At 40.8% G+C, this 25862-nt stretch overlaps 1 protein-coding gene across 3 annotated transcripts in view; it reads right to left on the reverse strand.

The window, feature by feature from the left end:
• The window catches only part of fam184ab (family with sequence similarity 184 member Ab), a 164220-nt gene that overhangs the window by 5637 nt on the left and 132721 nt on the right, over positions 1-25862 (reverse strand). For 2 of the 3 annotated variants that reach the window (XM_030405412.1, XM_030405413.1), the window contains 5 exons: positions 20468-20652; positions 15567-15713; positions 6145-6262; positions 4736-4840; positions 1704-1960 (listed from right to left, as the gene is read on the reverse strand). In XM_030405412.1, coding sequence (XP_030261272.1) covers positions 1704-1960; positions 4736-4840; positions 6145-6262; positions 15567-15713; positions 20468-20652 — 812 coding nt within the window. The remainder of the gene's footprint in view (positions 1-1703; positions 1961-4735; positions 4841-6144; positions 6263-15566; positions 15714-20467; positions 20653-25862) is intronic. The other variant, XM_030405414.1, reaches the window with a different exon arrangement.

The following is a 25862-nucleotide window of genomic DNA, read 5'->3' on the forward strand; positions in this document are numbered from 1 at the left end:
CTTGTGTTGATGTTCTGGTTGTAATGTCAATTTCTAAATACTTAGCGCTTTTATTGAAACACCCGTGATGCTGCTGATGTCTCTCAGTTCAAATGTGCTGCAGGGAAATGCAGCCCTGTGCTTTATCTAATGAGGATCAGCCATACTGTGATATAAACCTCAGCACCTGATGAGTCTGTTTTATCACCAATCATTGCCTCGTTTCCACACAGTTTTGTTATGTATCTGTATTTACAAAAGTGTGCCCCTTGTCTTCAATGCAAGGAAATTGATTTCTTCACAAATGGCACCAAAAGCATGACAGATAGAATCATTTTCCTGGCGATCACTGATGTTACCATTGGAACAAATACATCTGCGGTTGACTCGCATACATACAAAGTGCTATGTGGAAACGAGGTGTAAAGCTTGGCAAGTGTAAATGAAGTAATACTACATATATGCAAATCTTAGCACATCCGGCTGACATGCATGCTACCATAGCATTACTTCCAAAGCCATTTCATACTTTCATGTATGAGGTTACAAGTTACTTTAACATTGTTCCTGTTCAGTACATCCACTGTATGGTATTTTCCCACTTTCCCTGGATGGCGGTCTGGATGCTAACATTACTATCCAGAGTTTAAGCTAATGTTAGCAGCTCTGTCTTGCTATGTATCACAGCACATTGTATGTTTCCTAGAATTTTTATGATAACCAAAGACAATGACCAGACTTGTAATGCTAAAAGTAAAACTGATTGTAAATGTGAACAATAAAGCATAAAAATAACCTCTGTAATGCTTTTATGAGTGTGTAAACTGCAAGTAAATAGGGCCAGGTTTGAATGAAAAACAGTCATCTCCCACAGATGTCTCAATATTTGTGCACTATAAAAAAAGAATCAAGCAACTTTATGTCTTCTACATGGATCATGAGCTGGTGAGGATGCTAACTTTTGCCTCTGATACTCAGCTTTAGCCTCAGTCGTTTAGCACAGTATTAATCAAGTGCATATTTAAGACAATTTTACAGATTTTGTTTTAAAGCTTGTCAGCTGGAAACACAAAAAAATCCCAACTCATGTAGCTAATGCTAGCTTAGTAAGCTAAGATAGCGACAGATGTCTTTTAAGCTTAAACAGAATGTAAGGTGCTACTGTCTAACGCTAGCTGGAATCAATCAAAACTTTTTTGAATTTCAAATTGGTAAATCTGCCACTGTTATCATTGTAAAGTACACATGTAATATGTGAGGAGAGTGAGCCTGACAGGCGCAACAGTAACAGTAACTAAGGTAGGTGGGGAACAGCGTTCGTATACAACACATCAGAGTGTCTGAAAGCTGTTATTTTACCCTCTGCAGCTTGTGATGACAATGATTTCATGCTACTTATGTTTTATGAAAGGGCCACACTTGGCAGGAATGGATGAAAATGTAAAACACCAGTTACCGTCCCACTGAGGAGTTTCTTTTCAAAGCCAGAAACAACAGAGAGTTCTGGTAGGATTTGTTTCTATTTTCAGGCTTTTGTGAGAGAACACTCAGCCTAAAATACAGTTTCTACATTCAAGGTTTGACTCAGGCTACGAGTCAAATCAGTAAAAGTGCTTTAACCCTCATTAACCAGCAGGATTTTTCCAATTAAACCCAAGTCTGTGATTGGATGATTGATGCGTGGATTGACCAGCTGCTGCCCGTCGGGGCTGAAAAGGTCTCACCTCATGAATTTCTTGGGTTCGGTGGGAGGGGTCGGCGGGGGAAGAGGTTTGTTGGAGTTGAGTTCAAGGTGGTGGAGGGGGGAGTTGGGGAGGGGCTCTAGGCGGCTGGGCTGGGCTGGGGGTGGTGGTGGGGGTTGTGGGGGCTGCCCACTTCCCGAACCTGCCACGCCCACGCCCATACCCGATGCCTCCATAGCCCTGACATTAGAAGAGCTGCTGAATCTGCTGGCTGCTGTTTTCTCATTCTTTCTCTTTTGCTACAGACAAAAAAGAAAAGGAGGGGCATGGGGGTCAAAAAAGGAGCAAAAAAGGGAAGTTTCAAACAAAATCATAATAAAAGATAAGAGGAAATGGAGGAAAAAGAGGGAAAATGGAGGACAGGCAGAGCCCTAGAGGTCCATCCAGTGAGAGACAGAAAAAGAGCAGCGTGCTAACTTGATCATTTGGATGTTGATCGAAGCAGAGTGAATGGATCAATCTGAAGACTGGCATCAATCAGTCTCAGTCTTAAAGCATCAGTCGCTCTGGGCAGAATGGAAGTTCAGATGAAGAGAGATGTGTCAGAGCAGAAAACATCTCACACTAACAAATGGCTTGGAAAGCAAAGGAAAGCTGGAGAAAAAGTCAGGGAGAACAATCGAACCGGGAGGAAGAGTCACTCGCAGATTTAGACGCACAAAACACATAAATAAAAAACCAGCACACGGCGAACACACAACACATATACAGATATGTGGAATAAATACATGTAACAGCAGGAAACATAAATACTGGAAGTTATAGAACCTGAGACATGGTGTCAACAGTTATATATTGATCATGCAGAGGGGACCATTCAGCTCAGACATACTGTGGGAGGTGAAATATGTTTTTCAGGAGCACAAGAAACTTTAAAGACCCTGAAAACATATTTTCTCAAACTGCTTCTTTATATCAGTAAAGGGATCCTACATGACCACACAATTTTCTGCTAATGCCAGAACAGCTTTAGTCGTTTAATCAAAGACTTTTTCTACATTTTTGTTTTTGGTGGACTTCTTACTGGTATGAAGTGGGCGGGGCTCAGCTGGAAAAATGTGATGACTATGCACCAATCAGGATTTAGCAACATTTTAATAAAAATGTGGCTGCAGTTGTGGAGCTTTGGTTGTGGCAGTGTTTCAGGGCCAAACCCAATTAGTATGGCAAAGATTGCAACAGTTTACACATGTTAGCTTTGTTTTCATATTTAAAAATGGTGGGAAAGACAAAAAAATCATGGTTTAAGTTAAAATAGCTGTTGTCAGTCAATCCAAAAAAAACAGTCACATAGGTTTAGTTTGAAAGCAGCTTATTACGACCAGTATTCAGATTTATATTAGCTGGCGACCTCTAGTGGCCGCAGTAATCATTACAGCAGCCAGAGAAGAAATCAGGCAGATGCAGAACAAAGTTCGCAAATTGAGTAGGATGGGTTAAAAGATAAAGATGGTTGTGACAAACAAGGACTTTCACCCAGGAGAACCCTGTTTGTATCCAGTGTGAAAGACAAAGTGGAGTTTTTTTTAACTCATGAGCACCCCACATTTCGTAACTGAAGTTACATGAGTGACGTAGCTATTTTGAACCCAACCAAAAGGACTTCCTAAATCTTCCTCATCTACAAAGGTCTGCATCCGTTTTTCTTTCCTTACTGGTATTTTCATACTTCCGATGACTTAATTGAACCAAAACCATGATCTTTTCCGAGACGTAAAACCAAGTGGTTTTGAGGCCTAAATGTTCCCACAACCATTTTACAACAATAAAGGTCCACTTTGTAAAAAAGAAGATTTTTGAGTCTCATTTCCAACTTATTACATATTGAAGCCTTGGGATCATAGGTCGGGTCGGTCACCATACCAAAGCGTTATATTTGATGAGTTGGGAATGAGACTCAAAAATCAAATACCATACAAACTAGACCTTTAACTTTTTAACATACTTGACGTCATGTACGTAAGCTCCTTGTATTGTCACCAACAGACATGCCTCCAACTGTGAGGTTGTTTGGTCATTTTGCCAGCACAATGTCAATCATTAGTTTTTGAGTGTTTATCATTTATCATGAAGTAATCAGTTGCCTATTTAAATATGTTTTCAGGGCCTTTTGAAGATTTTTTACACTTCATTAATGCCACTTTTAACTTGACTGAATTACAAAAAAGCACTTGTATCCCTTTAGTTTTGAGACAAAATGGGACACAGTAACTCTTTCATTAAAATTAAATTAATGGATCTTGTTGTGAACAAAAGCTGCTGATTGATACATTCAGTAGATTTGAGACGCAACAGTATTATGTATCTGTATACTGTGGATCCTTTTCATAAAAGCTGAAGGTTATTTCACTTTAACAAACATTAATAGTTAATGTTATACTGTGGTGACGCTTGACTGTTAGATTACTTGAACTGTGACACTTTGGTTTAATTGTTGCAAAGAAATGAGACCTTGTACAACTGTCAGCTTCCATTTGTTTAACAATGAAATAAATAAAAAAACACCCCATATTTCCCATTAATTGTGCTGTTTCCTGTCCTCTTTCACTGTCCTTGGCAACTTTGTTTGTACTAAAAAGAATAAACTTGTAAAAATTGATTTTTCCGTCGGCCCTCTACCATCCAACACTGCAGTGAAAGTTTAAGTTATTTTTTGCAGGGACATCATAATCCTGTCTTCTGCTGTAAAACAACTTTCCTTTTTTTGTTGTGGCAGCAGATTTCCTGCTCAGCTCGACCTGCAAACGCTCTGGTGGAGGCTGACAGTCTGCTCAGAATGGTCTAATTTTCTTAACAGCAATTAGAGTAATGTTTGAAAATTACATGATGTATGGTTGTTACAATGCAATCGTACCTTTTTTAAAACTTCAGCACTGATTGTTCTTCTGATCGATCAGCACTGACGGACATGAAATAAGATGGAGTGGATATCATCTTTGCTATGTCATAAAATAAAGCGACGGGCTGATCAGAGTGCCCCTGTGTGTGGTGTGTTACAGGATATCAGGGCCTACCTTGATGAGCGGGTTGATAACTCCTACGTTAGGACTGGCGTTGAACACTTTGTTGAAGTTGGTCTCCCTGTTGACGAGTTCCAGCTGGTAGAACTTCTTATCGTCCTGGAGGAGAAAACCATGTTAGCTGACAGCCAGAAAGGCTGCAGGAGACTCAAGGGACTGTGAAATGACTGAAAATCACACATTTAAGAGTTCTGTCTGCAGTGTTCTTTTTTAGAGGTACACACATATTTGACGCTGCATTTTGATGCCTTCTTGAAAACCGCTTTCCTGAAATTCTTCTTCCTACCTGGATTCGGGACTTGAATGTTACCTTTTAAGCACTCAACTCTTCACCTTGAAATGACTGCAGACTGTGGATCTCAGACAAGAGCCCGTGACTCAGGACCCCTCAATGGCAGCAGCACTACACCGTGACAAATTGTAAGCTGATTTATGAAGTCACCTTCATGTGATCAGAGCAGTGGAACTGCATTAGCCTTGTGTTATTGTCAACGGTGTTCCAGACACACCCAGTGAAAACCACAGTGTTAATGAGGTGAAGTACACTGGATCACAAACTGTCTGAAAGACAGAAATTAAGGTCGGTCGTGTTAATGCGAGGAACCTTAAAAAGAACGAAGGCTCATTACGTCACCGAGTCTTGCTTCGGGGCCAGACTGTGGTGCCAGCTGTATTGAAGTCTATGGGAGATGCATGGTGAAACACACTAAAACCCAACATATCAATGTCATATTACTTCTGATGAAGAAATGCCTCCAGAAAATGAAAGAACACACTTCAAAAAGTAGGGTGAACATGGATTATGTTCCCAATCAATTGACAGGGCTGATAAAATTGTGCTTAAACGGGGCCGGTTGCATCAAATATCGCTGAAGAAACTGCGATTACACTCTGAACACAAGCCTTTCCCAAACGAAATTGAGGGATGAACAAAATGTCAATAAAACAATGATCACCAGCTGAGAAAATCTCACTTCCTCTATGTTGGACCTTTAAAAAATGCAAGTGCGAACATGGCTATAAAGCTCACAAATTGACATCGTGTATGTGACATGTTCAGTCTGCACTCATCTTACTCAATAAGCTATTGAGCTATTCCCCAAAAACTTTTTCCATGGGCGGTTGTTCAAAAGACGAACTGAACCTCTAAATCAAGATATCTAAAATAAAACCGTACATGTCTTTTGTGAACCTCAAAAAAAGAAACCACACCCCAGTTTCCCTGAAAACTATTGTAATTCCCTCAATGAAGCATCTTCTGGAAATGTTCAATTGACCAGGTGGATAATATATTTAAAAACTCTACTTACAAAATGCTTTCCTGAAGAACTATTTGGTTTTGTGGGATACGGATACTTCTTCCTGTATATTAGACACATATTACCTCATCAGCAGTTACCTACCACAAGTTTCTTGACTAAAGATTCCCTCTCAGACACCATGTCTTTCAGCTCAGCGATGATCTGCAGATCCTCAGGACGACTCTCCCTGTTCCTGAACTTCTCCTCTGTTCCTTCCAGCCTGTAAGATGAGCGACAAAAACATTAATATTCTGTGTGAGTGATCCACTGAGCAGCATTCAGACTCTTAGGTAAATACAATAATTAAGTAATGAAAAAGGTAGACAGCATTTATAACTTCTTCCTCAGGGGGAAAATGCATTAAAATGCTCAGTTTGAGATGTGATCTCAGCAGGTTGTGTGTAAAATATGCAACATCAAATAGCAATTACACATCAAAAAGGGTGAGGTGTAGCTCTTGCTTGTGTGTGTACTGGGTGGAACCTTTTGTTAGTTAAGAGAATAAAACGCATATATTACAAGGAGTAAAGAGATGAGTGATTCATGGGCTTTCCTTTTTCATTAGCTTTTGATCAATAAAACAGTAATTGTCCCCGGTCCTTTCCCGTTGTCACCCTCCTCTCCTCTCATCACAAAAACCATTAAGCAGTGGGGCGTTCAAATCAAAAACAGAGCTGCGCCGTTCCTCCGGAGGTTGTTTTTGTTCTGTGAGTTATGAGAATTTTTCAAAAAACTCTATAATGGATCTCTGCTGCTTTCCGAGCGGCCCCTCGGAGAAATCACCACTTGTGTAAAAACCTCCGATTCATTTAAAATTCGGTGACATTTTCTCTAATGCAACACATGCTAAAGATCGCTGAGCGGAGTGGGCATTAGCCGGCTGAAATGTTCTTCAAGCGAGAACGACCAATCACAAGTGACACCGTTGCCTGGAAAATGACTCATTTTTCAAAATTGTAACAAAAAAGAAACACAACACATTTGAACCCTTCCATCTGGCAACAGCAGCACATTTTAGAGCAGTGTAGATAACAAATGCACTTTGGAAAGTTTCTTGTAGTTTCAAGTCATCAGTTGCCCAATACCTCATATCACGTCATTGTGTAAGCCTTTTAATGTGATAAAGGGAAGAGCTGAAATTGTTCATCAAAGCATGTTTTGAGTACTAAGAAGCTTCAAGCATTTATCACAATACTGCAATTTTTAGACTTGATAAAAATGTAACATAATTTGGAGCAGGCTACGTGATACTGTTGTATTCACCCCTCGGTTTTGAGAATTTCAAGACGCCCACCAAGATCCAAAATACAAGTTTAAACTGAACAGGAACAAACAAAAATTACATCTGAAGTACAATGAGTTTGGGTGAAACAACAAAACGCTGGAATATTAATTAGGAAACCAAGGCTCGAGATGTCAACGTTGTTTTCCGGAGCAATAGAACACATGAAAACAGAGATTTCCCTCAGGACAGGGTATATGTATAACTATAAATTAACAAAAGACAAACTGAACCGAGTGCGTTAACAACAGAGTGCTGCTCACAGTGCAAGTCTTATGAAAGATATGATGCATTCAAATCCGGAGGGACAATGTTATCTCACTACCATGGAGGATACAACTTATTTTTTTTCCTGATAACTCTGACACTAAAATGAAACTAAGGTGGCTTTCAGATTATCGCCTCTTGTTGGTACAAAGTGCTATTACGGGACAGGACGACCAGGGCTAGCTGGTTAGCATGCTAACTTCAGCAGACAACTCTACAAAAAGGAACATCGACACGTCAACACTGTTGTTTCTTCACATTCTGATAATGTTAGTTTTAAACATGAATTGATCACAGTTTGGAGGAAAAAATACTTTGAATACCAACACTTTTAACTATGAACAACAGATGATAATTAAACATTATAGAAACAACATTTTAGGCTCACATTCACTTAGAAATGGTTAAATGTTGTGTTATTTTTTGACCATAGAGATGAGGTCTTCTGTCAGTGTTTCTTATGATCAAACAAGGCTCCACTGCATGTTCAGCTGTGAGCCCATTTCTTGTTTCACCAGTCCCTTATGTGACAGTGATTTAAGCAGCCTTTCACCTCCCACACTGGCACAGCACAAACCACTGAGGGGTCGCTTTGTGACATTCACGCCACAGTGTGAAATCACAGTTTCTTAAAGGCCGAGCACCAGAACAGCTTGTCTTCCCGATAAACTGTGCTCTCTCCATGGAATGTCCGCCGCCGTGCAGGAGCAGCCACCGGAGCTCTGCTCAGTGACACTGATACATACTGATCTGCAGTTTCATCAGATACACTGCCCGCTGCCGCTGTGCTGGTCCTTCTGCAGACTTCTGATAGCCGATTCATCGTGTTTGTCAAACATTTTCAGCAGCTCAAACGTCCGGATGTCTTTTGCTGCTCCAGCAGCGTCTATGTCTGGCTTTTTCTTACAACGAAGACAAGGGAACATTTTGGCTTAAATGATGCATACTGAGATTCTGAATTTGAATTATTTAACCACTTAAAACTGTGTTAAACAGCCACGGAGAAACAGAAGGTGTGATATTTTAGCAAATCGTAATGGCCTTTTTAAAGCTGCATTAGTCAGTTTATTGACCTCTAAAACAGGAGTTGTCAAAGTTTGGACGAGTGAGTGCAGATTTAAGGAGCCAGCCAGCATGTCATTGAGCGCGGCAGAGGAAGACCTATTAACTTTTCATCAGACTACTGATTTGTCTGATAATGGCATTTTAAAGCTGCAGTAGTCAATTCTAGATTATGGAGGCTCATTCCCAGGTCGTCAAATACTGGTGCTTTGGGTCGAGCCACCGGGTACGCTTGTCTGGTAAAAGCTGAAACGCAACAGGAGGTTTTTCTCCAGACCAGACAAAGGAACTGCCTATAAATGATGTGCTGTTTCAAAGTCTTATCCTAATTGTCCCGAACAGACGCTTTAGCCAAGAATCATACACTGACAGCGGGAAAGACTTCCAGAGAGTCCATTTGTCAGTGAACTCCCCAAATGGAGCTCATTTGTTCCCACTGAGGCTGGTGGGGAGTTCATGATCCGATCCAGACATCCAGGTTTTCACTCCACTTGTTCCAACATGTTGAATCCCCCAAAACAAAATCACAATTCTTCTGTTTCTGTACTTTTTGGTGTTTGAATTTTACACTTTAATGTCTGGTCTCTAGTGCCAATAAAACCAATTGAATTGAATGTATCTCTGCTCTCGCCGGTCGAACTGCGGCCGTTTTTTTCTTCCAGGCAGGAGCACACTGGGGCCAAATGTTTATAGAGTCCAGCTATTTTACGCCCGACTGACGCAGCATCAGCAACCCTTCAGTGAGCAGGAAGATCCTCTGTGACACCCAGCGGGTCTGTCAGTGACACATGAAAGGCAGGGGGAGGCCGGCGTCACCCACGGCTTCCATCTTCTTTTTGGGTTTTGTCTAAGATCACATAAACAGAGTCTCTCAAGCGACTGGACAGACGCACCTGCTGTTGCTCGGCTTATACGCAGCTGTCAGACAGATTTACCTGCAGGGGATAAAAAAAATCCACATCCATCCGCAGCATGTTTAAGCTGATAAGAGATATTGGACAGACACTACCGCTCCAAACGTCCGTAGCAAAGCTGCAGCGAGGTTCTGATGTGGTTCTTCACTTCATTTTTGGTGAATGTGAGTCTGTTTTCAAGGTGCTATAACTCAAACCTGACAATGACTGACGGTCACAGGGAAGTGTTGGGTGTGTGTTAACGTTATCATCACTACCTCCTGCTTGTCTTTTGTAATTTTTCTCCCACTGCTGCTGCTGCTTCAGTGACTGGCAGCTTTAGCAAACTCAACGGACCGAATGTTACAAATTCGAGTGCTTTTTCAATGACTCTCCAGGTCCAATTCTGATTCCTTTGCTCTCGCTTGCTGACCAGAAAGTCTTGTTTGAACTCACAAATGTTTAACTGTTTTTTTTTTTTTTAAGTTTATTTTTTGGCCTTTATACGGCTTTATTGATAGAACAGCTGAAGATACGACAGGAAATAGGATGAGAGAGGGGGAGTGACACACAGCAAACAGCCCCAGGCCGGGACTTGAACCCGGGGCTGCTGCAGTGAGGACAAAGCCTCTGTACGTGGAAAGCCCGCTCTACCAACTGAGCTAAACAGTGCCCAACTGGTCATTTTTTAATGGGTAATCTGGCAGGAAACCAAAGCATTGTTGCTATGGTAACATTTCCAGATGGTGTCCGGATGATTCTACCAGACACTTGCGAGCTGGAGTTCTGCTGACGTGAATACATACTGCTTCTCCAGTTGGCGTGATGACTAAAACCAAAACAAACACACACTTTGAACTCACACACATGCTTGCCAACTCCCATAGGACCATGCAATATGGCACAGACGCAGGAGGAAATATTTAAAAATTGATGAAACTTAAATGTTGGCGTATTCTCAGTGGCTGCTTTTGGAGAGGGAGGGAAGCGGCTGTCGTCACCGCAGAGATTGATGAGGCGGGAAGGGACAGGGCTGCCGGTTAAGATGAATCTGTGTTTCAGTTAATTAGATGGAAGACAGTGGATCTTCTCCGGGGACGGCTCAGGGAATGCTTCTTTACCGAGGGAAAGTGAGCCAGAATATAAAAACTGCTGATCATTAAATTAAATTTGTCCCAGAAAACTGAAGCAGGCAGCATGTTTAGTCCGGAAGATTATTTCACCGTGCAGACTGTCTATCTCCACTTTATTTATCTTTTAAACTATGCAGTTGTTTTGACAGGTTTTCCCGAAGTCTGGCCTCTTTGGTCGAGTCAAGGTTTCAGATTCCTCTCAGAGATTCTTGTCAGAGTTGGTTTCAACTAAATACTGTGTTGGATAGTGTTAGTTATATGTACAAGAATCTTTTTAAGAGGGCAACTTAATCACGTCAGCAGATGGGTTCATTTTGATGTTTGGGTGAATTCTATTCACACAACATGATAGTATTGCTTGTTAGGCATTGACTAATGTGGATTTTTCAGGGCTGAAATCGTCAACGTCAAGCTGCTAATACATTATCATAAACTCCGAATCTTTTCTCCTTTCTCACAAGACTCGCCCTTCTCTGCCTCTGAGTGGTTGCATTTGTCGTTAGGTTGAGGCACGAGGACTGGTGAGTGCTGATGTTTGGCAGTTATGTGCTTGCCATGTTTACCATCTTAGCTTTGTGTGTTAGCGCGCTAGTATTTGCTGATTAGTAACAAATGTCATCCAAAAATGTCATGAGTTTCACAGGTGTTTGGTCGTAAACCAACGTCTTGGATAAATACAAATTTGAACCTGATGAATGCACAACATGGAAAGTTAAGTGATCCTTGGAGTTATTACAATTATGAGAATTCCGTCATAAAGGTCGACCTCATGGTGCTGCAAAATGAAAAGACAGGATTTAAGGGTATTTGATGAGGAGTTGATGAGATATTTCTGGACCGATCAACGGACCGACACTAAATGCTTTGAATTAGAGCAGAACAGCTTCTATGATTAAATGTCATCACTTTCATCTCTGAGATAACCCTGCTGAAAAAACAGCATAGACCAGCACTAAAACCAGCACCAAAACACAACATATGCCAGTGACCAGTCACTAGCAAGACCAGCATATGTTGTGTTTTGGTGCTGGTCTTTTTTCAACAGGGAACTGAACTAACTAAGTCCATCCTCTGATAAGAAATAAGGTTGAAAACACCAGTAAGAGGAGCCAGAAAAAACCTACATCAGTAAGAAGTTAACTCAAAAGAAAACTATGCAGCACTGTATGTTTTCAGTGTTGTTTATGTAAGATAAGCTTCTTGGCCTCTGCAGGCACATTTTATTGATTTTCATTTTTTTGTACTGTTTGTATTTGTGCAAATATAACAGAGGAGAAAAGAGAAAACGCCCAGAACAATGAGCTGATTCCTCTGCCTTATCAAACAACAGAAACAATATTGGAACATTTTTAGGAAGTGTTCCTCTACAAATCTGTCCAGCTGTCCTTGTGTTGTTCTTGAGATCCTATTCAACTATAATGTATATCTTGTGTAAATCAGGATGTACTTCTTCAGTCCTGCAGGTGGTGCTTGTCCCTCAGCTGAGTCAGAGTAAAAGGAGGTCAGCTCTGAGGAGGAAGCTTGCTGGCTGCATATCTCTGACTTTAATGTAGCTTTTCTTTCTTTATCTCGCTCTGTCTTATCTGTGGTCCTCTGTCTGTCCCTCCTGAGATTTGGTTTTGCTCATTTCCCTCATGACTCGGCATCATCCGCTGCCCGCTGGCAAGAAAATGTATCTTTCAACTCAACTACTTTCTGTTTTCCTCCTCCATACATCCATCTTCTTCTCTGAATCTTCCTACCTGGAGTCATTCACGTCACATCTCATCCACACTCTTCTCACTCTCTGCATCGACACACTGCATCCACGAAGCTTTCACTCCCTTTGCTTCACCCGACACCTAACTCCACCTCTCTCTCCCACATTATCCTCCCTGTATGTCATCTGCAGGCCATCAATAATATATATCTGCTTCTTCATCTTGGGTAATAAAGGAAATGTCCTTCGTCTAATTAGATTCTTTCACCCTGGTATCATTACTTCCGAAGCTAAATTTCTTTGATCTGTTCTTCATGCCAGTCTATACGTTACCTTTGATCCCTGCAAGTTCTCCTCAGCTTGATGTTATTCCACGCTTAACATTTGGCAGAACATGTCCTGAGTTTGAGGATATGTAGTTCATCTCATATGGATGTTTTACATTTACAGGAGTCCGGCCATCTCAGGGTGTATAACTTTACTTTTCTATTTTGTACATTCACTGCTGTGATCCTTCAGCTGTGTTTTAGAGTAAAAAAAAACTCAGTGTTTGCAAATATCAGAGTTGAGCTTAATACTGTAAGACTGATTACTGTAAAGGTGAATGATTATGATGATCTTTCAAACTGAATTAACAAATTAATAATACCTGCCTGGCACACTTCATAAGAACTATGCATTTCTAATGGTGTACCGTAGGAAGCTTGAAGATGTTTCACCCAAGAGGCTTCATCAGTTCAGAAACTGAAACACGTCCAGTTGCCTACAGTACAGCACTTAGAATAACCATGACCTGGATGACTGAGAACCTTCATCAACAATAAGTAGTATGGTGTCATGGACTGGTAGTAAAATTGAGCCTGTTCCTGATTGGTCAGGACTGAAATATTGCTAAACTTCTGTACAAACTGTGCTACCCTTATTCATTCCAACATACCTAGCATTTTTAAATTCCTGCGTGTTCATATTCTGTGCTCTGAAGTCAAGGCTGATGGGCCTTAGTGTTCATGTTTGCTCATTAAAGGTTCCATATGTAAAAATGTTGGTTTTAAACACTGATAACTTTTAACCAAAACATGAATAAATAACAGTTCTGATGTCATGTCTATGTATCAACTGAAGCTAGCATGCTAACCAAATAGCCTTGTTTTTCCAGAAGTGGGCACCGACAGATGCCCAACCTCCTGCTCGGTCCTCTCCCGACCAATGCTATTCTCGTCCCTGCCTGATCTCGCCATGTCTTTGTCTTCAGGAGTCAAGAGTCCTGCACAAAGCACCTGTGAATCACCCTCCTCCTGTATTCCTTATCATCAGACTGGCCTTCATCAGTTTAGAGGCTGTGTTTAGCCCTGGTCAAACCATGTTTACTGAGAGGCTGCTGATCCAAGCTCCATTGTCCGCTTGCACAGCTCTGGTTCTGGTGTCTATTCTGGCCCCATTCCCCACCCACTATCAGGATAGGTCTGTCGCAGGCATTAAAAACCTCCTCCTCCTGGCAACAAAAGCTCCTGTGCTAGCAGTGTGAACTGAGCTAACCAGCTTCGACTACATAAGGACCTTCAGTATCAAGAATATTATCCTGGCGGTGTGTTAAAGGTTTTAAAACAACATTTGAGGAGAAAACTGTGGAGAAAATACAAGCGAACAATTAAATGAATGACTAGTTTGGTCTTGGTTTGTCAAAAATGAGTGTTTCTAGAAATCCTGGCAGCAGCACCGACACCAGCCACAGTTCAATTCAGTGCATTTTGGCAGTAAGAGATGTTTTTTTATTTCATGCTCAATGATTTGAGCTGTTTTGTGCTCGTCTGCTTAAAGGATGATGACACCCTAAATCTCCTGCGCTTCCTCTGTGGTTTCATACTTCAGTGAAGACATAGATACGACGGCACTGTTTGGACTCAACAGATGAACACATCACAGCAACGTTCACTGCAAATGAAATCCCAAATTTCCGGCAGACTGGACAGTTGGTTGCAGTTGTTGTGACGCAGCCATGTTGACACACACCAGGAGCTAACGCAGCAGTCGCCAAGGCAGACACGCTTCCAGGGCGTGACACCTCATAAAGCTTTTGATATCAATCTTTCATTAAGTTGGAATCAAAACACCTACTTTAATCAAAGATTCCAATGTAGCTCCAGACAATGCAGTCTTCTGTGTTTCGCTCGCTCTTATCTTTGATTTCACGGTGTCATTTTTATCTTTTTGCTGTTTCTCTTTGTTTTGACAATGTGAATACATTGTCTCCTAAAGAATGCAGCTCCGGTACAGACTGAGGGGCGCACCGGTAAATCTCTCCAGGTGCTGCCTTTCATGGTGAGCCAGTTTCGTCATGCACCGTCGTGCTCGGTGCAGCTGTTTATAACGTATGACAGCGGCAATATGATTAGCTGAGAAGAAGAGAATTCATCACGGCAGCCTGCTATTTATACCCCACTTTACCTGACGCAAATGAAAATAAAAATAGTCTGCGTGGATCCGTCTGCTCCGACATAACTTACGACTGTGAGTGTGTTTAGATATGCTCCATTTGTCTGTTTGACGCAGTCATTTTTTTTTTTTAGGTCACTGCATGGAAAAAAGTACAGTGTACACTTTATTTTCCCATATTTGATCATCTACTCAAGTAGAGGACAGGTTATAAGCAAGTATAGATCATGTGAATAAAATGAGTAAAGGGACAATTCACATATTTTCCTCTTACCTGCCATTTATCAATCTAGACTGACATTGCTGTTGAGTTTTCTGGGCGCCTAAGCACCACAAGCCGAGCACAAATCTAGTTTTATTATATTTGAGAGAAGGCAGAGAACTTTATGGCTGACATCTCGACAACTCACACTGACTAAAACAACTCCACAGGTAGGAGGGAAAAGATGGGTTTCTGATTTTTGGGTGACCTGTCCCTTTAAACCTGATGAGCATTACAGAGAAACCAGGAGTGATCGGGCAGGTGTGAATGCGTCTTCTGTTATTTTCCCCAGAGAAAACTTGTCAGTTGTTTTCAGCCTCCATTCAGCACCTGACAGCTCACAGTTACATTATCTGGGACGAGTAGGTTGACCTGCTCGCATCATCAGTCATGAGTTAAGAGTTAGATAAGTGTTCAATCTCCTATTTCTCCGTTGTTGCATTGCTGTCTGAAGACCACACAAGCACACAATGTGTTTACAGTATGTACGTACAGTATTTGGAGCGCGGAGATCTTGTCTTTGAGCACTTCCTGGGCTTTGTTGAAGTCTGACAGCATGTTCTGCGTCTCCCTGCTGTGGACGGCACTCATCTCGTTAAGTTCCCTCTCGTGCCTCTTCGTCAACTCTTGCTCATGAGCCCTGAGGAGAGAGAAGAATGGTCAGACGAGTTCCAGTGTGTTATGCTGGAGCTGGTCGCGTCGGCTTTGAATTTGAATAGTTAAATATGTCTTAGAATATACACAATTTTTCCAAATAATAATTTCTGTAAAGTATCTAGCGACTATAATAGTTACTAAAATCTAGTGAAGTATGAAATTACATCAAAATGTAATACTCCAACCAATGACATTTTGATACCTGTCTCCCGCCGGTTTTGTATATGAGGACAATTACTAACATACATTATCTTCCACACTACATAAGGATCATTAAAGCAGCTTCAAAGAACTTTCTGTTTTGTTGATTCTGGCGGCCCCTGTGGACAAAAGCAGTATGAGCACAGCTGCCTTGATCTGGCTAGCTCATTCATTTATTTTGCAGCAGATGAAAGAGAGACACAATGTACCGGTTACATGTAATTGCTCAGCCAACAGATTTGGTTGCTGGTACAAGTAAGTTTGTTGAACTTACCATCTGCTAGAAATGTTATGTCTTTATAATAATAAGCCAATAGCATGATACAACTCAGTAGCAAAGCCAACATAATTTGTCAAGTTGGAAGTCAGTTGCTCAGCTGTCGTCTGGCAAGAGATACAGAACAAGATGCTTCTGTAACACCAGACTGCAAGCAACTTCTTTCCTCAGGCGCTGAGACTTGTTATTTAGGTCATATAGAGGCATCAGTTTAAAAATGTACTTATAGTAAGAACAGACGCTCCATCTTATTGAAGTTTGGTGACCATGGCTGTTACCAATGCCCCCCCCCCCCCACGCAAAAAAACAGCCAAAAAGCAAAAGTCCTTCATCTTCACTGGTGGAGGTATTCACCCCCACGGTGCCCCCATGTTCAAAAAAACACAGCAAGAGTTCCTTCTTGGATATGGTAGATAAAACGGACTCTCTAGGTTGCCCTTCTAGCAGACAAAGAAGTAAAGTGCCCTTTTGTCACTATAAATATATGACACCGTCCTGTACGCTGGTGCCGCCCCTCCATACAAGTGGTGCCCTTTTTTTGACATCCACCACTGTTCCTTTTAATGGCATCATTTGAATGAAGCCTTAGGAATAACACCAACTTCATTCATTTACTTTCAAATGGGTGACATTTCCCTTTAAGACTTAATCAGGACCTGCAGACTCTCCTTCTCCGTCCGTCTCTCCCATGAGAAAGCGAACATAATGGATTGTTCCCCAGAGGAAACGGTGGTGAGATTAGGGGAAGGCGACAGATGCACCGAATGAATTCCTCGAACATAATTGCATGAAAACACACTGTGAATGAAATGGTGATAGAAATATGAGTTTTTGGGGTTTTGCGCGGACAACATGAAAATGTACGAAAACATGAATATGCAATGGCTTAGGTGCAAAACACGACACGTATGGAAAAGCAAATCCAGAGGAAGTGGTAATAAATTCGTCTTCTGATCCAATGTGCTCAATTTGCAAATGCAGAAGGTTTTTTTTTTTTACCGGAGGAGATGAGCTAAAGAAAGCGGAGGACGGCAGAAAAGGGGGGGAATAAAAGATGATGATAATTAAATGAGGAGGAGAAGAAGACTGATGAAAGGGCTGTGAGGGAGTGAAGGAGGATGGAGGAGAAACATAGATGTCTGTCTGCCTCTCACTCTGACTGGGCCAACTCTCCCTGAGGGGCGCACATCTTATCTCTCTCTGCTTCCTCTTTATTTATTTATCATCCTATTTTTATCCCTGTGACCAGGATTCAGACAGGGAGTTACGTAAGAGAAAGGGGGAATGTGCTGCGCATGGGCCTGCCAGCCAGCACAGAGAGAGAGAGAGACGACGCACATACATGAAGGCTAGCAGCGCATGAATTAACGAGACAGAATAAAGCATCATGGGAGCAGTCATCGAACATACACACAGGCATGAAAAACCTTCCAACACACACGCGTAACACATAACTCTGCGGCTACAGATTTATTCTAATGAGTTGCCGGACCATATTAACCACGCAGCACTTTAAAAAATTCATAACCCGCCGCGAGAGACAACATGATTATAGATTCCATTCTGCCTCTACCCTAAATAACCTTCACATCTACTAATCAATGGGCTGCTGACACTGGCCGAGAGACAGAGAGAGGGGGGGAGACAAAAACACTGAGGCTGATTTGCCTCGTTTGGTTCTTCTCTCTCTCTTTCATCTCGCTGTGTCTTCCTCGGGACCGGAGCAGAAGCAGGATTGCAGGACCTATCGTCATCCAGATATAACAACAGGAGTTCAATTCGGCAACATGCGCTGATGACAGGGGGCCACCAGCAGAAAAGAGAATGTGTGTGGGCATTTTATGTGTGTGTGAGGATGTCAAGACGTCAGTGATAATGTCCTGTTGATGTTCCTAATGTTGCTACTTTGTGCTCATTTATCTAAGAGGATAGTAATCTGGGAAGTACTTTTCTTCTCAATCTCTCCCGGAAAGAGCTCAGAGGATCAATACCACTGGAGCCTGAAGGTGATTGTCTAATACCCCTTTTCCAGTGGTCAAAAATCCCACCTTAATCTGCTAACATCTGGCTTTTGTGTGCAATGGGAATATGTAAACTCTGCATTTACAGCTGGGTCAATTGACCCTGCAGTAGACCCAGGTTTTTTTGTCACCTCGCTTCAGCTGTGATCTGAACATAAGACCAGGGTGTAGACGCTAAATTCTGCCACATGAATTGATGACGCGTTATCACCATTCGCTGGTGCGTAAATTAGGAAGGATGTTGGGACGCAGTCTATTCAAGGAGGTTTTATAACTGGACACACTGGAGTTGGAGCCTAGTTTATTCCTATGAAAGCTGCTCACTGGTGTTTTAAAGCCAAGATAGCTCCACTTCCTGACTGTGAAAATACCTGGATTGCCGGCCAAGGTGGCTGACCTCCGGTTTACCATCTGGCTATCTTGAATGGGGTTGAAATAACTGAATCGTGTGACTCCTCTAGACTTTTCAAATGTTAATCGGAACGAATTATGAGAGTGAAACGAGTCATTCATTGGTGGTTGTGATACTCAACAGAATCGATCCACCTTTATACAGATGCTTCTTTTACAATGGGTCTATCGTTATTTTCTCTTCTAGTTCAATTTGTGACGTGAATGTGACATCAGTGATGTACAATGTAACACTTCAGAGAAAAAAAATCACAGATGGGCTGCCTTGCCTGCGGGAAGTGGGAAACAGGTCAATACACAATTTTTATCCAACGGGTGAGCCCGTGTTTAAAAAAGACCTTCAACTAAAAGGAACATCGGTAATAGCTTAGGTTAGTATAGTGACTGGAAACTGGGAGGAACTGCTAGCAGGATTGGGTCCTTCATGTTGCACTGGCATGTTTCTACAGTAGCCCTGACAGGACAAACCAAACAACAGTTCTCCAGAGGGTCTTTTGCGTTTTTGGCAGTTACCTTAGGTGCAGTGGCGGTTCTTTTTTGTTAGGGGGCACATACAACCCGGAAAAAAGGACAAATCCCTCATTCAGACAAAGCAGTGTTTACAATTTCAGCAATCTTGATTGGGTAGTAAACTGCTGAGACACTTTATTTCTGCCTTTCCCTTCAGAACAAAATCATTGCAAGAAATCTGTCATTGTATTATTAGTGCAGACTGTCAGGGGGGCCACAGGGGGGTCCAGACTCAGAGTCACGGGGGCACTGGCCCCTGTTGCCCCCCCCCCCTAGAACCGCCCCTGCTTAGGTGTGAATGAGACGAGGGAAGTTCAGTTTGTTGCAATCTCAAACCTCAACGCTAGATTGCTTGCTCAATCAGCTATGATGTATCTGTGGCTGTGTAGGCCCGTTATAAGCCCATCCAATCATTTATTGTGACCCAAATGAGTTCGAGAGGTTTAGGAAGCCTGAAGGAAGAACGTGGGATTGTCTTTGGTTGTATAATTTTCAAAATCTACATTATCAACCCCAGCTTTAACACACTAAACTACAGTGGTATCAATCTTCTCATCAAACTCACCCAAGTATATTTCCCAACATGTTGGAAGTATTTCTTTAATAGAAGTAAAACCTATGTTCCTGATTCTTCCTACTCAAAGTCTTGATCAACAGAAAATTAACAATAAAATACATTTGTCTCGCCATACAATGTGAATGGTAAATTATCAGGCAGAACAAAATAATATATTGAGTGCTTATGCAAAATGGAGGCAGAGAGAGTGAAAAGGACCACCGCTCTGAAATTATCAGGAAGATATTCAGTAGTTTTGTTGCCAGGTTACAGTGTATTAAGATGAACTGCAGTGTGAACACAATGGGGTCTATGCTTCTGAGGCTTTGGTTGTGGAGTTGCATGAGACGAGGATGAAACTCTGTGGCTATAAATATTTCACGCAGAGAGAAACAAAATCTGACAAACAAATGAGAAGAGACGTTGTGCATCGAACATAGATAAAAAGGACGATGTCAGTTTGGCAGCTACTGAAGATAAAAGTCATTTTTCTAATATAAATTACAATTGGGACGGTCTTGACCCACAAATTTGAAAGCAAGAGACAATTTTACTGTAAGAAAGGCTTGGTTAACTGACACAGGAAGTTTTTGAACAAGTTTTGAAGGCCATTAGCAAAAAACGTCTACTCTTGTCTGCTCTTGTCAAGTGTTTTTGGACAAAATCAAATCAGCAGAGCTGCCAGGAAACAGCAAAATCCCTCAGTTTTCACCGAGGCTTTCATATCTAGTATTGTTTCTGCTCCGAGTGCTGAGTCATACCTGATCTGCTGATTGGCTTCGCTGCGGATCTTGAGCACCTCCTTGCCCTTGAGCTCCAGCTCTTTAGTCAGAGTGCTGATGTTCTCGTTGAGCGTATGGATCTGGTGGTCCAGCTGAGCGATGTGGTTCTTCCTCCGGGACACCTCCTCCTGCAGCTCAGTTATCCGACCCAACAGCTCTCGCTCCTGGGATAGAAGGAAAAAAAAGAATCGGTGTTGTTCATTTTCACGGTTTAAAGAGCTGAGGTCCCTCCGTGACGATGTCAGGTTTTTAATTACAGTCTCCCTCTGACTGATTTCAAGTGTAAACCCCCAGGATCAGAATTTCATATAAAAGTCAAGGACTGAGCGGTTTCAGCAGGTTTCTCAAAAAAGCTGAAACCACAGTCTGACAGGTCAATTCAATAAACGGACATGCACTGTTTATTTTATCATTATGTCAATATGATCTTTACACACAGCTTATTTCAGCTAAGTTTATGTATATATAGGTTTACAGTATAAAATATTCATGCTGTAAGGATTTATTTATATCTGATGACTGAAGAAGCAGGAAAGTAATCACGGATCTTGATGGAAAGTAAATGACTTGAGACTCGACTTGGACTTGGAAGACATAGACTTGTGACTTGTTTAAAAGTGATGGGGAGGAGATATTTCTTTGATTGAGAAGAAGTTAAGACATAAATAAGATTAAACATTTCATTGTTTTTGTTTGATTGCATTCAATCATTATAATATAAATTCAACTCATTACCATACCTTTTAAAGAGGTTAGATACATTTAACAGTAATATCAATCATAATATCAACATTAGATGACGTTCAACATAATCGTAAACTGGGTTATTCTTACATCTCGTGGTTTACACAACTCTTTCTCAACTATTATGAGAATAAAACCACACAGATAAGAGAGTGAATATTGAATACAGCTTTGCAACCAGCTTAGATCTCATTTAAATCAGAGCTTAAAACATTACTGTTTAACGTGGCTTTCAATTTTCTTTTTTATACGTCTCTGTAAAGCACTTTGAATTGCCTTGTGTCAGAATGGTAGTGCTATAAAAACAACCTTGCCTCGTCTTCTTTAAGCTTTAAAACAACTTTTCTTTGTGACATTGCACACACTGTGTATTGCATTGTAGTCACCAATAGGGCTTCTTAAAATTATCATTATTTTTTTCTAGTCAACTGAATGTATTACATCTTATGTAAAAATGCTGTATTTATGTAAATGTAGGTGGAAAACATTTGATATAATCCATAGCTGAATCAGTACCTTTCCGAAACACTTCAGACAAAAGCTAAATATGATTAGCCTTCAAAAACAGGATTTAATACACAGCTGTTGTGTTTGATAACATTCGCTGGCTTTAAGCATACAGTGCATAATGAGCTTTAAACTCAGAACATTAGTCTATTTTGACTCTCGTCTCGCTTGTTTCATGAAAAATACCAGATAAACTGACATAAGGCATTTTTCACCTTCTTAAATTCGACTTCAATGTTTGTTTTTTTGCATTTTTTCAGAACTTAAAGCCAAACTTCTCATGGAGAGTTTATGAAACAGTCTTAATACACTGTTTTTTTAGGCTAACACAAACTCTACCCATAATTAATGAGATAATTAATCCACAATGAGTCAAAATCAAGGATCACAGTTCCACAGCGGCTATTAAAAGCTGGTAAACTGACAATGAATGTTAATGAATGAACTGACAATATTCATCATCGCATGCTATCCAACGATGTATTGTAAAAACAAATCCCCATGTGTAGAAGAGGCCGCTACTGTGCTGAATGCTTTCAAGTATGAATTACAATACATATCGCTCTTGACTTTATTACTTAAGGGCCATTTTAGAAACTTAAATAGGTCAAAAATCCACTTGTTATAACAGCTCTCAGACCTTTAATTTGTGGAAGGATGGTGGCAAAGGAGCTATCTGAAGAGGGACTGTTGGTGTGTTGGTGGCTAACGTAGAGTAACTTGCTAAAATTTACCCTATGAAACAAGTTAAACTTATGAAAAAAGACTAAATTCGTCCACAGATATCACAAAAACCATATTTCAGCCAACGTCAGCGCTGTACAAGAATAAGGTGAATCGCTCAGACAGCTCATAAATTATCAAAGTTCTCCAAATCCCTGAGTGAAGTAAAATAATGAATAAAATGACCAACTATCCAAATTACTCATAATGTGCCTGCAGAGCTCCAGCGTCAAACAGAAGATCTGGTTTATATTCGTCCCAATTTCAAAGTGAGAAAATGAACACGTTCTTTCTTCTCTAAAGATGAGTCAGTATAAAGATGCCCTTCAACTTAGTGACTCACTTCTTCCAAAACTTAGAGGATTAGCAAGTTTTTCATTTCTGGCTAAAGAAGATGTATTTAAATTTGACTAAAATTTCATCCAGTTTAAGGATAGGGCTGGCAAAAGTAGTATTGTCTGGTAAAACTGAGGTCTCGCATAAATTGTATTCCTCTGTGCATGAGGTCCATTGATGTTCGAAAACATCTGGGAGACATGTTTCTTAATGATGAAGATGGGCACTGTAGTTTATTTGGACTTAATGCACATTTATCGTCCTGCTGCCATAAAATCCATGAAGTAGAAAAGAACCTTTTCCACCTGTTTGGCAAATGTTTCTGAAAAAGTCCTTTTTAGTAAAATTATTAAGCATAAAAAAAAAAAACTGTATTCAAAGATGTATATCTTCAGTAGGGATCAGTGGACTTGATGCCACAGATTAGTTATGTTTGTCAAACCCAAAATATGCAGAGAAAGACAGATTCACTACAACTGATTAAATGTCTTCCCCTTCACCATAACCAGACAAAACATACAAGACATTATTTCTATTACAAGCCATCAAGGCTGTCAAACAGGTGACCAGAGTGTTAGTCAGACCACTGGAAATTTTTAGGGACACCTGGACCATTTTCAGCAGGTTTAGTATCAACAAACCTCTGTGTGTTTTTTTAAAGGAGTTAGAGGCATTTTCATCAATTTTTTACTGTCAAATCCCGGTGTTTTATTAAGAAGACAATTCTAGGTGGTTATTATTGTGACAAAACTGTGTGTTCTAGAAGAAACCTACACTCATTTCCTGTTGTTTTTGTAGCGGACCACAAGTTGTACCATCACCGTTCCTAACCCTAACAAACTGTGAGGAGTGTAAAGAGCAGGAGCACAGCGTTGTGACAAAAGAGAAACAGACATCTCATTAACCAGCCATCAACAAACAAAACTGCCAAGTCCAGAGTTAAACTCCACATTATGATCAGAGGCAGAGCGGGCCCTGTTTGCCAAATTGCCCATTATGTTTTTAGAGACTTGAATTAGGGAACAAAAAATCAAAAATGTGATCTTCAGTCTCCCGGTCGAGGGCCACTTAACTCCATCAGAGTCAGATTAAATATTGTCGAGTTATTGTCCACTAATGATTCCTCACTCTGCAGAAATCTCATTCTACTTTCCTCTATAACAATTTATGCCAAGGGCTATGTTCATACATCCAAAAGCCATAATACTGTATAATCACCTCCATCTCAGTATCTGTCTCTATCTGACTCTACCTCGACGTTTAATTTAATGTCATTGGCTGAATTTAGCTGTCAATAAACCTAGCGGCGCAATTAAGCACAGCAGGGACAGGGCAGATTAATCTTTAATGACTCATTTACTCATTTTACTCTCAGTCTCATCAAACTCCTGGCTTCATTCTGGGGTGAGATGACGCACAAAAGCAAATAAAACAACAAGCAAACAAGAAGGGACAAAAAAGAGGGCTGGCACAATAAAAGAAAGGAACAAAGACGAAAGAGGATAAACCTGAAATTGGTTCCTTTCAGCGCATTCAGCCGGATTTAAAGGAAAAGTAATGCACTTTTCTAAAACAGTCTGATCTAATCAGACTGAAGTGGAGATCTGTTGGGTGTTTGCATTCACGGCAGACGAGCGGTGATATAAAACTGATGGTGTTGACTGCGAGCTGGTTTTGAGCATCGAGCTTTATTTCTTCCCTCGTCTGTCATCACTCTCTATTCTCTCTTTTTTGTAATTTCATTTCTCTCTCCTCTCCAAAAAACCCTGATAAATAAACAAACAGCACTGTAAAGCAGGATATGTGCACCAGTTTTTTTTTTGCTTTAATGCCGGTGTCCCTCTATTCTCATTTTTAAGTCTTTGAAAAATAAATAAGTTGTTCAAATATTTATCGAGTGACTCGGCTGGATTTGGGTGTGGTATTCTGATATACTGAAAATAAAAAATACATACCTAAAGTATATCAGTGATGTCGAGAGAATACAACTTATTTGATATCCAGTATGACTGAAAGTCTATTATAGAACGAGTTAGTAATGAACTGGCCACTTAGACAATATCATAAATGTGAATGATAAGATTGTGACTTCAACCTCAGATTCAATGGACAGTTCACAGGCATTTACAGACTGTCAACAGAAGACCAGATCTTCTGTGACACATCCAATAATCGTCTGGCTCTCATTTGTTTCAATATTAAGGCCCTGATCTAATTCTGATACCAAACTTTCCCCTTCTGAGGGAAATTTATATTTTCAGAGGCTTTAAAGAGACTACAAGGAGTTTTCAACTGGTTAAAAAACCACCTCAATTAAATACTGATGCCTTTATATGACCTACATGTGCACATGAAACCAGAGAGAAGATAGGCTATTTCTGTGTGGGTATTATATTTCTTCTTAAAGCCTGTCACTGGGTCAGATTCGCTCTCATGTCCAAGTCCTGTATTTAAAACTATTATTATGATCTAGGTTCATTGCTCACTACGCTACCCATGCAAATCTTTGCTGAAGCCATCTTTGGCTGTGGCGTCTGGCTGCTGTGACCAAATATCTAAGTTAGCCATGGAGCTGAGTGACCCTATTAGCGGACAGAATCTTTCAGCGTTGCAACCTTGGATGACGGGGGTGTTGCCGTGGTCAACAGCGCTCAGTCAGCTGATCACCTGGTGAACACAGCTGGACTACCAGACTTGGACTGAGTGCGACAGATGCCAGTTTGACAACAGGGAATACAGTACAGAGGTGATTTACAGCAGCTCTCAAAACTGTGACTCCGGGACATGGCAGGAAGGGACAGGACAGCAGCAGAGGACAGATAGAGAGTGAACTGAGGAGTTATTTTGACCAAACCTGTGGTGGTTATGGGAAGGTAAACCAAGACTGTCTGCGTGAGTTTTTTTGTTTTGTTTTTGGTGAGTTTGAATCAAGTGAGTTTTAAAATAAGTTAGCAAGCAAAATAAGCTTGTCTTAGTTTGTCAAAAACGTTTTTTTTTTTTTTTTTTTAACTCTGAAGGTGTATAGTTGAAATATATCCTTTCTTGACTTGTTATGAGTTTATTA

Source organism: Sparus aurata, chromosome 22, assembly GCF_900880675.1.
Source record: "Sparus aurata chromosome 22, fSpaAur1.1, whole genome shotgun sequence".
In the NCBI taxonomy this organism is placed as follows: domain Eukaryota; kingdom Metazoa; phylum Chordata; class Actinopteri; order Spariformes; family Sparidae; genus Sparus; species Sparus aurata.